This window comes from Falco cherrug, chromosome 2 (assembly GCF_023634085.1).
Source record: "Falco cherrug isolate bFalChe1 chromosome 2, bFalChe1.pri, whole genome shotgun sequence".
NCBI classification, from domain to species: Eukaryota; Metazoa; Chordata; class Aves; order Falconiformes; family Falconidae; genus Falco; species Falco cherrug.
The window spans coordinates 82,822,025-82,838,826 of NC_073698.1; the positions used below are offsets into that span (position 1 = coordinate 82,822,025).

At 38.2% G+C, this 16,802-nt stretch overlaps 1 protein-coding gene across 2 annotated transcripts in view; it reads right to left on the reverse strand.

Annotated features, from left to right (window-relative positions):
- The window catches only part of USP9X (ubiquitin specific peptidase 9 X-linked), a 106,379-nt gene that overhangs the window by 77,098 nt on the left and 12,479 nt on the right, over positions 1–16,802 (reverse strand). For both annotated transcript variants that reach the window (XM_055702283.1, XM_055702282.1), the window contains exons 2-4: positions 2,230–2,483; positions 584–729; positions 192–271 (exon numbers count right to left, since the gene is read on the reverse strand). In XM_055702283.1, coding sequence (XP_055558258.1) covers positions 192–271; positions 584–729; positions 2,230–2,325 — 322 coding nt within the window. In that variant the 5' untranslated portion in view covers positions 2,326–2,483. The remainder of the gene's footprint in view (positions 1–191; positions 272–583; positions 730–2,229; positions 2,484–16,802) is intronic.

The window sequence follows — 16,802 nt, forward strand, 5'->3', positions numbered from 1 at the left end:
TCTCCAGCTACACTGATGGCTTTCTAAAATTCTGATCTATGAAGGTTCTGCATACTGCTCTGACACAGTCTTCAGGACCAACATTTAAACAAAAATGATTAAGAACTTTTCAGCCTCCACAAGGGGTTCAAAAAAACAGGAAAAGATTTTACACACTGGCCCAATAATCATTAATTACCTTTTCAGCTTACCTTTTTTACTTAGGTCGATAGCAGCTTCTAGAAGAACTTCTAATTCCCCCTTCGGCAATACAGGAACAACCCATCGAGGCCTATATGCAAAAACAAAACATCCCCCCCCACCTGTATTTCAGTTGCGCTTCTTAAAAAGAATCAAGAATAACTGCCCCTTCATAAAGGGTAGGAATATACATTTTTAAAGGCCCTGATGAGCATTCCATTTAAAAACAAAACAAAAAACCCACGCAAAACCCCACAACCCTCTAATCTGAACCTCTTTCTCTTTGCAACTCTAACCCAGAAAGTATTACAGAAAACAGTGAAACAAAGATGCAAGAATCCCGATTCCACTATCAAGATATTTGCACAAATAAATCTATACCCTCTGAAAAAACTGAAAATACCTGTTGATCATGTCATCCAACTTTGCCAGGTCTGTATGTGGAAACGCAGGCTCCTCATCTTCAAGCTGGGGTGGAGCATCTCCTTGGCCCTGCTCATCAGGCGGGGTAGCTGGGGAGTTCTCATTGGAAGAATCAGGTGAAGAAGTCTAAAATTGGTAGGGAAAGTACTTTAAATATTGCCTGCACTTGCATGCCACTTATTTTGGCATTCTCCCTCATAGTAAGTTTCAAAAATCACTTTAAGTACCCGTCATCATAAAATATAACAAAATGATTTGATTTCAGATTTTTTAATAAGAAAATTGAGCAAAAATGTGCTATACACTTTCTATCTCAACAGTTTAAAAATTAAGCTACTTTCCCAGTGAGGGAAGTGGTTTTCTTTGTAACATACTTTTATTTTCAGCAGACCACGTATCTAGAATATGAAAATAAAGACCATAAAAATATTCAGTTTTTACAAATCTTCTGCACAAAAGATGATTATTTTAGAAGGAGAAAACTTCAGCAACAGCACGGACAAAAAATGATCACAAAAAACATTTTCTGAAAAAGTTTGCTAAAAATGAGTAACAGTACTACAGCTGGCTACTAACGAATCTCCAAGAACATTCTTAGTTGAGCCCATTTTGGTGGATCATGCAAAATACAATGTGTTTTGTAGATGCACATTTATTTGTATATAGAAATAGTATGAACTGACAGTAATGAAGACTCAAATCAGAACAGCAAGGTTTAGGAGGACAAGGGAGGACCAAAACTTCAAGAACATTACTCACATGTTGTACCACGTCTGGTTGGCATGGAGTTAATTTTCTTCACAGCACCATGTATGTTGCTGAGTTTTGGATTTGTGGCCAAACAGGTATTGGTAACACATCAGTGCTTTGTGGCTGAATACTAGCGAGCAATGGGGTGGAGACCTACCTAGCATCCAGGGTTAACCCACCACATATGTTCCAAAGAATAATTCATTCTCAGGAAGTAAAACCATTAAACCTTACGGTATTAAACAAACAACAGCCTCATACTGAATTCAATGGCAAATTGTGGCTTTTCTTTTAAATGGGTTTGGCTGCACTGTTTAAAAGCATCTTTTCTGGTGTCCCCGTCCCCCCCCCCCCCCCAACAAATAATCATCACATTATGATGTTTTTGCTTGTCTTTTGAAAGCAGGATAACCTGTTCAAGAGAAACATGCTAAGTTGTTCTGGAAGTCTAGTACAATGAACTAGATGAAGCTGGCCTTTAAGAACTGATACTGGCACGTAACTTTATCCAAAAAGTGCTTTTGCAGAACTGAGCATAAACCAAACCCACAGAGAGTAGTTTCACCAGTCTGTGGCAGGTAACTCTACAATGCGGTTGTAAGGAAGCTTCAGGTATTACTCCAAGAAGGCTTCTTATCCAAAATACGTATGCTTGACACTGCCTAAAAAGGGATCCTCTCTTGCAATGCAATGCTCCCTAATGTTACCTTCTTTGTCAACATCACTGCCTTCATCCCTCAAAATCTTTTTGTACTTGCAGACACACACACAAAAGCTAAGTAGACATCTCTAGGAATATACAAACTCAATTCAGAAGCACTATTTCTAAAGAACTAACCCCTTTATTTTTAAGCAACTTGAGTGTTAATATCATACCTGATTCTGCTGGAGGGGAGGCTGGGACTGTCCATCAGGAGCCTGGCCCTGGCTATCATTCCCTCCTACTGGAGAGCCACGAGTCGTGGCTGTCATACTCGACACAGGGCAGATCTTTGCAATTTTGTCTGCTTATGTAGTTGTTGTGAGAGAAGAAATTATAGTCCACTTAGTAAAGTTGAAGTACCAGCATATGCTTCCCTTAAAAAGCTCCAACTCAAGAACATGCCATCTTGCAGAGACCATTGCATAACCTGGGGGGGGAGAAAAAAGACAAAAGACAATATGCTACACTGACACACGCACATCAAAAGAACCCATATCTGGAAAAGAACACTACAAAAAAAATACACTGCTATAAAGAATCTTTTATTTTAAACTTAGATTTCTTGAGTACAACTGACATCAGAAGCAGGTTATGTCTGAAATATTTAACACGATTTTAATATTCTATGCAAAAATTACACTGATAATTACCTCTATACCACTAAGAAACTGACACACATCCAAAATGCAGCTGTTTACTGCGACTTTGCGGTGCCTGAATTGCTACAGTAGACTTTCAATCTAAATTCAGGGTGCTGATCAGGTCATTTCTACATGGACCTTGGTTATGGGCATAAACAGCCAAATCTGTCATCTTTTCCAATACTCTTCTCCTGATACTGTCTAACTACAGACGCCTCAGAGGGAGTTAAAAGACCGATTCTACCTCAGCTAAGACTAACAGCAACCCTGCAGGCAAACCTCTTCTATAAGTACATCAGGTTTTACCCAGGGCATTTGACCTATATTCCCCTCTTCCAGCAGGTGCCTATGAAAGCCTAGGTTCACTGGCCTTTCGAGCCTACTACAAAGCCCACCACATCCTCACCAAGTATTTTAGAGGATTCTATGAAGAACATTTTGACATCAGATTTGTTGATCATGTAATCATGATATACCAACAATTCAATAATCCCTATGTGTTTTAGCTTCACTGTGTTAAATAAAAAGTTGCATTAAGTTCTAACAGCAATTCCACTCTATACCACAGGGTAACATATAACCATGGGAAGATGAAAGGTAATTTTCCAGAGCAACTCAGACTTCCAAGTGTCACATAAACCAACAACAGTACTCAAATTTCAAAAGCCAATTAGGGTGGTAAAAAGAATTGTATGAGCTTTCAGCAAGATTCATTTGAATCAGGAGCTTAGCACTGCAATCAGCAAAAGCTTCAAGTTAGTGTGAAATTTCTGCTGTAACACTATGCATATTTGTGTTTTATTATGACATCTCGTCTTAAATTAATTTTCAGTGCTGCTATCTTTCTGCAAGGCGCTTCAAAATCCTTTCCTAAATTGTGCAAATTTGCAAGCCATTACACATACAATAAAAATCTGGACTGCATACACTATTCCTCTCCTGCCCCGTCTCCAATATTAACACCACCACCACAGGTAGAGATCTCTAATATTGTCAATAAAATAACGTTCACTTTTGAACAAAACTGTGTTCTTTGAATACAGCCAAATGTCATCCATGCCCACCCTTCAAATTCATATTCATAGGGTTTAGTAAGCCTGCTAAGTTTAGAACAAAGTCATTACCAACCCAAATTTTCTTTACGAAAAAACTGATTTTTTAAATCAGTTTTTTTAAATTAACTCATTTTGATTGGTGCTCTTTTTTAAATGCCCTCCTGAGTATTTAGTTGTTTTCTATTGATGTTTAGAAAGATCACCAGGCAGAAAGTATTAGCAAGACTAAGTCTCTTGCCATACACATATATACACACACACACACACGTATCTACACACATACATACACACACTGCAGTCTACTGCAGTTCAATGCAGTCAGTTCCCCTGCACTACCTGACTGAGAGGTCTAGGTACTTGCATAAACTAAATAAATCAAGATTCTGCCAACTAACACTGTACTTTTCAACAGCCCTAAACTAACTACCACCACAATGAACCTTCCCTAACCACTCTCATTCTTCCTTAACAGGTCTGATTCACAATATGGCCACACACAAAAACTTGTGCTAGAAGGACTGAGAGAGCAAAGAAGCAGGAAAAGGGTGAAACAGCTCCTTTCAGCAGCAATCCTCATCTAGGTTAGCTTAACCTGCAGAAAGAAGTGACCACTGGCAGCTGTGGTTCTACAATAGCTTACATCAAACACAAGCTGCTTCAATCATCAAACACAAACTGCAACAAACACATTAGAAACAAAACAAAGCCAAGGATAATACCATCCTGTATTGGACGTGGGCAGGGCACGGGGGGGGATGCTGCCACAAAGGATGAGAAAAAGTCTTAGGTACCTAATGCCTTCTTTGCTTCAGTCTTTAATAGCAAGACCAGATACCCTCAGGGTAATCAGCCCTCTAAACCGGAAGACTGGGACTAGAAGCAGAATGAAATCCCCATAGTCCAGGAGGAAATGGTTTAGTGACCTGTTGCTCCACTTAGACACATACAAGTCTATGGGGCCGGATGGGATCCACTCAAGGGTACTGAGGGAGCTGGCGGAAAAGCTTGCCAAACCACTCTCCATCATTTATCAGCAGTCCTGGCTAACTGGGGAGGTCCCAGTTGATTGGAGGTTAGCCGGTGTGACACCCATCTACAAGAAGGGCAGGAAGGACCACCCAGGAAACTACAGGCCTGTCAGCCTGACCTTGATGCTGTGGAAGGTTATGGAGCAGGTCATCCTGAGTGCCATCACACAGCACATACAGGACAATCAGGGGATCAGGCCCAGAGAACACAGGTTTATGACACATAACTTGGCCTGACTAATCTGATCTCCTTCTACAAGCTGACCTGCTGAGTGGACATGGGAAAGGCTGTAGCTGTTGTCATCCTGGACCTTAGTAAAGCCTTTGACAGTCTCCCAAAGCATTCTCCTGGAGAAACTGGCTACTCATGGCTTGGACAGGTGTACTCTATATTGGATAAAAAGCAGCCTCAATGGCCAAACCCAAAGAGTGATAGTAAATGGAGTTACATCCAGCTGGCAGCCAGTAACAAGTGGTGCTCCCTAGGGCTCAGTACTGAGGCCAATCCTGTTTAATGTCTTTTCAATGGTCCGGACAAGGGGATTGAGTGCACCCTCAGTAAGTTTGCAGATGACACCAAGCTGGGGGAGCATGCTGATCTGCATTAGGGTAGGAAGGCTCTGCAGAGGGATGTGGACAGGATGGACCAATGTGCTGAGGCAAATTTATGTGGTTCAACAAGGAGAAGTGCCAGGTCTGCACTTGGGTCGCAACAACCCCACACAATGCTACAAGCCCGGGGAAGAGTGGCTGGAAAACTGCCTGGTGGATAAGGACTTAGGGTGTTGGTCAACAGCCACCTCAGTATGAGCTGGCAGTGTGCCCCGGTGGCCAAGATGGTCAATAGCATCCTGGCTTGTATGAGAAACAGTGTGGCCAGCAGGACTAGGGGAGTGATGGTCCCCCTGCACTCAGCACCGATGAGGCTACACCTCAAATACTGCCTTTAGTTTTGGACTCCTCCACTGCAAGACAGACACTGAGGTGCTGAAGCAAACTGAAGGGCAACAAAGCTGGTGAAAGGTCTAAAGCACAAGTCTTATGAAGAGCGGCTGTGGGAACTGGGGTGGTTTTGCCTGGAGAGAAAACCTGGGGGGGGACGACCTTCTCACTCTCTACAACTACCTGAAAGGAGGTTTTAGACAGGTGGGTGTCAGTCTCTTCTCCCAGATAACAAGCAATAGGACAAGAGGAAACTGCCTCAAGTTTCGCCAGGGGAGGTTTAGATTGGATATTAGGAAAAATTTCTTCACTGAAAGGGTGGTCAAGCAGTAGAACAGGCTGCCCAGGGATGTGGTGGAATCATAATCCCTGGAAGTGTTTAAGAAAACCACGTAGATGTGGTTTAGTGGTGGACTTGGCAGTTTTGGGTTAACAGCTGGACTTGATGATTTCAAAGGACTTTTCCAACCTAAATGATTCTATGATTCTAATCTCATACTTTTCTTATTGTAATGCTTTTGGCTGAACTATCATGAAATGAGCCAGTTCAGAGTACTAAAAGAAACAACAACAAAAACACACCCAAACTTACCAAGACTGATTATTTTTCAGTTCTTAAAACTACCTGGTATACTGCAAGGCCAGAGAACACTCGTCCTAACGCCAGCCAGGGAGGCCAAGACAAAACTGCAGCTCTCCTGTGAGACTGACTTACACTAGTGCAGATTTACACTCAAATTTTGCCTCTGTGCTTAGTTCAAGGGTCTGGGCAAAGCATTTTTGTAAATCGGTTTCTTCTTAAGGCAAGTGACATAATTTAACTAGGAGATACAGGAAAACTGCTACTGAAATAATCAACATTCAAAAACTTGTAAACTCACAGAGTAGAACAAAATCTGTGTAACAAAAATCTACAGAACTTAGTAGACACTAGCAAATTCAGAACACTTCCATAAAAGACTAACATATCTTTTTCTTCCTCTTATTTTATGGCTGCTCACTTAAGAACCTAATCACGATACTCAATTTACATTACTTAAATTACATTCCCAGAAAAGTCTATTTCAGGGACTCCAGAGACATGCACATGGCCAAGCTGGATGAACAAGACAAGGCCAACTTCTAGAGTGAGTTCAGCACTTCTCCACTAATTTGTGTGACATCCTCAGAGATACAAAAAAAAGTAGTAATTTACAGTTACGTTGCAGCTAACTAAAAACAGTCCATCTCAAACAGTCTGATTGCTTCTTGTAGTATCTGCATATTCTGAATAGCAAGAATACCCTTGTTCAGGTGTTTTCCTTTTAATTACAGAGTATACAAGCATGTTTTTGTAAGCACAAATCATCATCCAATTGATGCATTTTACACGGTACTAGAAGGGAGTAGTTTACCAGTCCTGTTTTCAGCCACTGCTGTAACCATTTGTTTCAGAGAAAACAAACTGCATGCCCATAAAGAACACACTACTGCTTTAATCTCTGTATAACTGACTAACCATGAATTTTCAAATTCATCATCACTTCTTTAATTCAGACTATTCAATTTCTAATTTTTTTAGAGTTAAAACTCACCAAGACACAGTTTTGGCGTAGCTCAAGAACAGCCTTTACACCTATTTATAATTAATTCATTTATAAACAAATGTGAACTGATGCTGTGACACCTTGGTTTTGAGTATAAAAAGGCAGCACAACAGCAACAATTTAAACGGCCTGCATCCAGGAACATATATAATTTTTAATAGAGTTGAACTCTAGAACAGCTTTCATCTGAGTTTCTCGGTCATCTCAAAAGTAACTAAAATACCCCAATATATACAGCCTTTTCTCCTAAATTAGCTACTTAGAGTCTCAGGAAAAAAGCAAATTAGAAGTGCCAGGTGACAGTAGCAGACCTCAAAAGACAATTCATTATTCATATGCATTATCTAAACCCTATCTAGCAACACAGACCTATTTTTCCTTTATTTAAGTTTTCTGGTTATCTACAAGTGAGGCTATATGCCACAAAAATCTACCGTCTGGTATGGCAACAATGTATGTCAGGATACTAGTCTACTCAACATGTAACAACAGAGCATTCTAAAAACCATACAACTATACTAAGAAAAAATAAAGTATTTTTTCTACATTGAATGATGTTCCTATCTTAATGGGACCTCACAGAAGATGTAGTTTTTCATCATAAGTGCTCTACTGCAAAAAAGCTTAACCACAGCAATATAAATTGTAGGTTGAAAGATATCACAAATTTGTTTCATATAGGATTCTGAGAACTGCCGCCTTAAAGTCCTAACAAATACTGACTCACCAGAAAGGTTGTGATTCTAGTCTAAAAATTCTAGACTTAGGAATCTAATCTTCTACCCTATTCCTTTATTTCAATCACAACACCTTCTCATCTAGAAACACCTCCCCCAAACCGTAACACTAACCTAATTCAGTAGCTACAATCTATACACACCCACACATATCTCTCATTTTCTTTCTTCTCTGTGCTATGCTGCAGGAAGATGTCTTTCAGGAAGAAGGAAATTACATAAATAACCAGAATAGAAAACTGGTGGTCCCAGCAATTTTCTCATTAACAATAATATGCACTAAAATCGAAATGTATTCAATGATTAATGAAATACTTGTCACTAAGCTACTATTCAGTAGAGCAAGAAGTGTCTGTCAATGTTTAAAAAATACCCGATAAGGAACAGAGAAAAGGTTATTTCAAATAGTTTCTATTACAAAGACAATTAGTTTAGATTCCTTCTCCTCATAAAGAAGTGAGTGTAACATGGGACTTAGTCAACTGCATCAGGCTCCAACACATTATTTCAAAGCAATAAATTTTTAAGTGATACAGCAAGACAGATTTTGAGTAACTATAAAGGTTATGAACTAAAACTATTCTCACTAAAAAACAGATTAATTCAAGTAACCTTTTTCTCTCATCCTCCCACATCATACATCTGAAATTAAGATAGTTGGCAGTGTAAGTTTCTGGAACATTGGGAACATCCATGCAAACATTTAATTCTATTTGCCCTCAGTATCACATGACAAAATAGAGATGTATGTCCTAAAACATACTTCCATTCTTTCAGGTTTTATTTTTCTAATTTGAACTTCAAAGCTTAAGTGTTGAGACTAAGTGTAGCTAAGCTACATCCATTTAACAGTATGCAACTTCACTTTGTACAAGATACACCCACACCTACCATTCACGTGAATTTAAGCAAGCAGTGAAAGCACAGAAAGTGAACTTCCAAAAGAAAGCATCACCGCTTATTAGCGGGTCAAGGGCAAAGCAGAAAGACCACAACTCTTAACCCCATAAATATAGTCTCAAAGGAGTCTCTAAATGTATTCAGAGCTTCAAGTACCACCTATACAGCATTCTATGCTGAAGTGACCGTAGAGGAATGTTGCAGAAAATGACAGTTTTAAGCAATGATGTTTCCTCTTCCTTGAGCAACAAACATGAATGTTATCTGTATTATAGACTTACAAGGTATGACACCCCAACCCTATTGTCTTCCGCTCATATTTTAGAGCGCTGGGGAGCTTATGCAGAGGTCTGGTTGAAAATTAAAATCCTGAGAACAATCAAAGATTGAAGCCTTAATATGAACGAGATTCCAAACAGAATACTGGACAATGGTACTGGTTTCTCATGTAACTGGACTTGAGACATACTAATGAAGAGCAGAATCTGACTGCATTTGACTGTTTCAGGTGTAACAGGCAGCCTAAGCTTATGGTTCTCACATTCTGTTTTCAGGTGATCACAAGTAAAGTCTCTCCTCTAGCTTCTCCGGCTAAAGATCTAAATCTACCCTCTTCCAGTTTAAAGCCACCTCCCCTTGTCCTGTCACTACATGCCCTTGTACAAAGTCCCTCCCCAGCTTTCCTGTAGCCCCTTCAGGCACTGGGAGGCTGCTGTGAGGTGTCCCTGGAGCCCTCTCTTCTCCAGGCTGAACAACCCCAACTCTTTCAGCCTGTCTTCATAGCAGAGATGCTTCCACATGGAATAACTTTCCAAAACACTTAAAAAAAAAAAAAAAACAACACAAAAAAACCAGGAAAACCTTTATATTACTCAAAGGCCTATCTTACTTCAAGGCAATGATCTACGAAAGTCAGGCCCTGAAAGGGAACTGGACAGCAGCAACAACTGCCTTTCTCTAAAAGTCACTCACTTGCCAATAATTCTTGGAGCATTGCACGGTTAGGTAATGTACCTTAAGTAACCAGTTGTACACGATGCTTTTTCCCAGATAACGTAACAAGAGATCAGGTCTTCAGGTCATACACTTGGTTCTTTTTGGTAGCCAGAAAAGTCAATTTCAGTTCCTGCTCTAAAGGAGAAGTGTTTTGCTCATGTGACAGTAAATAGTGAAGAATGCCAAGATATGGCACCAAGAAAGCACGCAGTCAATGCCTTACACAAAACCACAGCAAATGTTAAAATAATTAAACACATCCCCTCCAGTAAGCTGTGGCCTTGCTGCCATGCTTTTCTGTAGGCATACATTTCAGGCCACTGCCATGGACAGAGCACTCAGCAAGACGGGGCTTCTCACCCAGTATGACCATTCCTTCACTTCAGGAGCTCTGAGTGAGAGTTAACACTGGCCCAACTGGCATGAAACTGTATCCTCAATGGTATTCCATATATCTCAATGACAGAAGGAGGAGAGACAAAAGATTTACAGCCTCTGCAATTCTACTATTTAAATTCTTGCTTTAAACATTTCTCAGCGATTAAGAAACTACATTCAAGGCACTGGTAAGCAGCTAGATAATGTGGGGGTTTATGCTAGGAGTTGAGAATTTTTGTCCTGACAGTAAAACATACCAGAGTTTCCAAGAACAGAATGAATACAAGTGAATAAAATAAAAAAGCACTGGTAAATGCATCCACTACAACCTAAGACAATCTGGAAAATGTTAACATCTGTTTTAAAAATTCCTTAAATGTTCTGAAGTATGACTTCCACTTACTATGCAGCCCTTTTCTTGAATTCCCAATGAACATGCAAAGAAGCAGGCAAGACTTCCTTTCCACTTGTATTAAAAGAACAAGCTACAACAGGAAACAACCTCAAAATTAAAATAAATTTTTAAATCAGATCTTAGAACTTTAGTATGTACACATTAGTTTCAGACAGTTAGATTCAATCTCATGCTGCTAAGCGACACAATGCTATACCTTTTTCCGATTACACTACAGTTTGTTTATACAGGAGGCTGCCCTTCTACAACCCAAAGAATGCGTTCTTGACAATACAGCCAATTAGGACTGAGTCGGTATTACAGGGTCAACTGCAACCTTAGTCCTTTACATGCAGCTGTAGAACACTGTAAGAAGAATAAATCATGGTTTAATGTTTACATGTAAATAATGTTCTAGATTAAAAGGAATACATACATTTGCAGTTGATACTCTACTATTAGATCATGTCTACTCATCACTACTTCAAGAAAACAGAATGTCTAAAGTTTGCACCGCAGACTGATTAAACACTCTTAGTTCCTTATTTCTGATTATTAAATCTGTAGTTTGGTCACAGCCATATCAAACACTTCAGGCTGTTCACTCAGTTCTAAAAATGGATGTTAGTAAGTATACCTCTCCAAGCTATATAGCAAGGTTCACTGTCCAGAACACTTTAAGAACCCTTAAAGTTTGTTCCTTAAAGCATTAATCCAAATGCTAGCGATTGCAAGATGTTACACTATTTTTTTAAGTTAATCTTCTTTAAAAGATTTAATCTTACGTCATTTTAAAAAGCACTAAGTAACTTTTAATGTTACTTCATATTCAACTTGACTGCTCTGCCCTTTTGCTACAAAGAGCATTATTATTGAATGCCCAAAAGTCAATGGGAAAAACTGAAACACATTCTCAGTATTAAGGGTAGCAAAAAATACAGGCTTAATTTCACTTAAGTAATGAAGGCTCTTCTCAGCAAGACACGGATTTTATAGCAAAAAACTAGGGAAGAAATAGTGAGTATCAATGGCTTGCACTATCTGCTGAAGCACACTATAAAAGGGGAATGAAAAGCTTCGGGAATGTACAGAATGGGATGTATTACAAAGTCTGAAGAGACAACAGATCAGACACCTAAGCTTGTACTCAGCAGTACTCATCTCCATGTTTTCTTTGCTTGAGGATGCACACAATACAGCCTACAATTCTTGTCAATATTTTTTCTAAGAGCAGACAGACATGAACCATATTGCTGTTCTGGCACTGAAAGTTTTCTTTTTGGTTATAACAATATCTATCAGTGGATCAGAAAACAAGTGGACAGTGATAGCAACAGGTTCAATTTCATAGCAGAATGACTCTAAAGCTATTTCAGGAGAACATATGCGTTTGTATACTAATGCAAGTAGAAAACACCACCTCATTTTTCTTGCACTTAAAATTTTGTTTTGGATAAACATATTGCAATATATTAACAAAACAGAATGATGTATCCCAAAATATTTTTTTTTTCTTCATGCAACTCATTTAATACATGGTCTCCAAATTTATTCTAATTGATTATCCTTATTGTTTAGCTAATATGCATTTCCTAGTACACACATGATTATCATTCATAATTAATACATTTAAAATATCCCAGCAACAACCACATGAATCATTAAATAAATGTTAAACATCTCAGACTCTTCTGCCATGACATTATGTAGTATTTCTGCTTTGAAGCTAAACATAAAAGATGCATCAGTGTCAACACAGAAAACTCAAGTTTCCAATACTTACATTGGAAAAACTATACTATATACTTTAAAACCCACCGTTACACTGTAACTTTACAACATGAACAAGAATCACAAGAAATCTACAACATAACATCTACTAGATCTTGAAAAACAGGATATAGTTGAAAATAGCACAGAAAGGAAGCAGGGGAGGAGTAGGGAGAATGGAGAGAAGAAATCATCTCTGGACATAAGCCTGTTTAGTGAAACTCACAGCCACTAATACAACTTCCTACAGTCTAATAACTAAGATAAATTTAATACTTTATCATAAATGTGAAAGATGTTAGATTATCTGAATTTCTGTAGTGCATTTTTACATGCTCGTCTAATTAAACAGTAAACAAAACAGTTTTTAACAATATTATCTCCACTGACTGAAACCAGAATTATTAACACAATTTTAACAGGGACAACATTCCTAGCCAAGCCCTTCACGTATCAATTCTCAATCCTGTACTATTCAATATTACCGACTACATAGATAAAACTATAGAACTACTAATAAATTTTGCACGGCACACAAACTAATGGGGTGATGAACAGTGAGAACGTGTTAAGAGTAATATGGATCATCTGACAAGCTTGGCACAATAAAACGCACACTAACATAGCCAAGTGTCAGGTCATTCACCTAGAAAAAAATGACATACAGAAAACTGTAGATATTGGGAAACACTGCTAGAAGCATGGTTATTCTAGAAAAGCAACTACATGTGTACACCACAACTACATGCTTATAGCAAGAATAAATCTCAGGACTGTTATCTTTTTAACAGAAGCATGTCATTTTGGTGAAAGAACTGATAAGAAACTTGTAAAGCACAGCCTTTTACATCTAGGAGAAAAAAAAAGTAGCGACAAAGATACCCTCCACACCCATTAGATGCCCCAGCACAATGCAAGTGCAACACGCTGACTCAAGTGCCTGAACCCATTACAAGACTGGCCACAGGACAGAACACCAGAGACCATCCACTTCCAAGGCAGCGTAGTTGCTCTGGGGTTTCCAACCATTATTTATCTTACTCCCTTGCAATAAGGGAATAAAGATGTCCTTTTAAGACTGCTATTTCTACTTCCTTCAGCTTTTGGGCCTATCAAAGGAAAGAACGAACCAAGAAGCCAGCCAGCAAGTACTATATGAACTACATTAAGTGACATTTTCTTTTCAAAAAAGAAATAAAGGAATAATTGCCCATTAAGGACATCAACAAAATCAGAAAGAGCACTGAGGACCTGCCTTTTCCCAACAACTTTTGAAAAGAGGTACACAATTTTCTACACTACACAGCATTTCCTTTTCAGTTCTGAAATGCAAAGTTATAAATACAGTAAGATATAATTTCATGCTAAGAGCTTTTAAGTTGTAGACTTCAGGAATAGAACCAATATATCTAAAATGTGTGTTCTGCAAATCTTTGGCTAGCCATGCAAGAAAACATTTATTGGCTGTTTGAAATAGCACACAGAGCTAAGACAACCAGCTGATACCATTAACTATATATAGCTACACTTTCAATTACAAATTATGTCCATACACAAAAACTATCTTAAAACAGAACTTTTAAAGCATAAATGATAAAGAGTAATATATTCAGTAACACTGTTCTTCGTACCAAGTGAGAAGGGAGGATGCTGAATGCATTCCCAGAACACCAGGTAAAAATGTAGTACTTCCATCCACTGCAATTCTCCCACTGAAAGGCATTAGGAATTTTACCTTCCAACATATGCAGAACTAAGTACCATGACACTGTTATAGTTTTGCACTGGAAATTAAAGCAGACAGCAGATACAATATACAGGAAAAATACAGAACTAAATGGAGAGGAAGGTCCAGGATTAATAGGTTTGAAACAGAATCAGTAATACTAGGGTGTAAAAAAATTACTACCAGCTATGCACAGGAAAGTACCAGTAAGTCTTCAGTATTAAAAAACAAAGCCAAAAAAGCCTATCAGGTAAAAGGCTCTTAAAGGTTGTTCTATCACACCAGAGAAAGCGCAGTAAACACTTTTTACCAAAGTCTAGTTTTCTTGAAACCAAGAACTCAGCAAGAAAGTCAGTTCACACAGTCCAAAAAGTCTACTAGCTTCTACAAGGTAATGTTAAAACCAAATCAAATCTGATTTTGTTAACACACAACTTTTTACACAACTCTGCTAACATAAGCTCTGTTACATTTATATTTCTGTGTTGAGCAGTACCCATGTTTAAAGTACTAAAGCAAATTAAAACAAGGCCAAAAATTTTGTTCATAAAAAACTGTCAGTCTCTTTTGTTTCATTTTTTTGAGACAAGCATCATCAATACTACCCAACAGCTTAAGCCTACCTGATTTTGTGTTTCGATATTACCTTGTTTCACAGCAAAGACTGTGGGGTTTTTCCCCCATTTTTATTCAGATTTGCCATAAGAAGTCAGCAATATTCACATCACATAGACAAAAAACAAACAAAATGTTGATGTACCTACACAGATTTTACCTCCAAACTGCAAACTCCAGTTTCTTGACCACTTCAGAAGCTCTTTCAATTCTGTCTTTAGGAATGGATATTCCTTTCTTCTTTCATGATCAAAACCTTGGACTCTTAACTTCATAAAAACTTTGCATTTTTTATCTGACCATTGATACACATACAGAACTTTAGTTCCGCAACTTATACAGGAAGTTATTAGCATTGTTTTAGGTTGCGTTAGATTCTGTAACTTCTAAATCAGGTCCCTTAAGTAGAGAACATGAGTTTTGTAAATTCCAAAATGCATTCACAAAATACCTCACTTCTTGACAGGAACTGGGCTCAAAACCTTACAGCTATTAAGAACCTTTACACCCTAGCTCAGCTGACCTTTGAAACTTCCTTGGAAGTTGTGCTCTTCTTGTGCTGCAATGCTTACAAAGAAATCCGAGTTTTTAGCACAATTTTGTAGGCAGGATTGACGGAGCTGAAACTATAAAGTATCCACCTCCTCCTCCAATGAACAGAGTAGAATTACCTAGTCCAACTGCCTAAGGATTACAGATAATATTAAATGCAGAAAAAAATTAAATACAATGAAAAAAAGTTTAAATCAAAATGCTCCCTTTGATCTGCTATACTAGAACAATGTAATACTATCCATAACTTAAATTCTTCCTGGGGAACACAGCTCACAAGGAAGCAACACTTCAACGTCCCATCCCTGGAAGATCCCACCAAACCATACAAATGTCCACATTATCATTGCTTACATTCAGTGGCATCTCTAGTCTTGGTTTCCCCCGAGATACATAAATATATCACGGCTTCTGTTATTTCTGATGAGGTTCGTACATTCTACCAGTCTACTGGCCGGTGCTGAATGGCTTTCGCTACATTCATTCTTTGTCAAGTATTTGAAGGGAAGCATAATGGCATCTTCCAGGTTCATTCCACTCGTGGCTTTAAAACATCAAATTATTTATAGTATACTGCACTTCAGGCTTTGCAAAACTCAGCACTATAAATACTTGAAATGCTGCCTAGAACCATCCAGCCAATGAATTATGGGTATTACTACTATGTTATTTCTACATTTTACTTCTGTGCTATTCTTTGTTAAATCATACACAGCACCTGATGTATCACCATAGTGTGCAGTACCAAATGCCACTACCACAGTTACACCATAAAGCTTCTGTTAAGACAAATGAAGTTTAAAAGTTAGCCCGCAAAAACCAGGCTAACCCCTTCTGACTCCCTTCATGTTTTCTATGGAGAATTTAAGGGCTTCTCTAAACTATGTTAAATATTACATTAAAGAAAATAATTGTTTGATTAACTAATAATTATTAGTCTATATTCATAATATCCTGTGACATTACCAATATATTACAGACATTTTCCCTCAAAGTATAAAATTAACACAACTTATTGCTTGGTTAACTGCAAATAATTAAAGCATGGTACACCATCTAACCCAGTATTAAGTTGGAAGCATTTTACGTTCTTGAATCATGACAAAAATAACTTTGTGGAATACCTAGGTTGCTTTAAATACATGTAATCTAAGCACCCCCACTACTGTACAAGCTTTAATTTCACCTTTTATAAAAAAAAAACCCTCTGCTTTTCATGTAATGTTCAATCAGAAAGCACAAACTAAGCACAGGAACTCAAACACTAACCATCATCATACATAATTTAAAATGTCTCAAATACAGAAGAAATTCTGTATTTGCATTAAAATTCACATTTCTGTAAGCTTCTTCATAACTTCTTAACAAACTTGGCCAAACTTCCAATTAGTTTTCAATGTACCAACTGCCTAAATCTGCCTGGAGA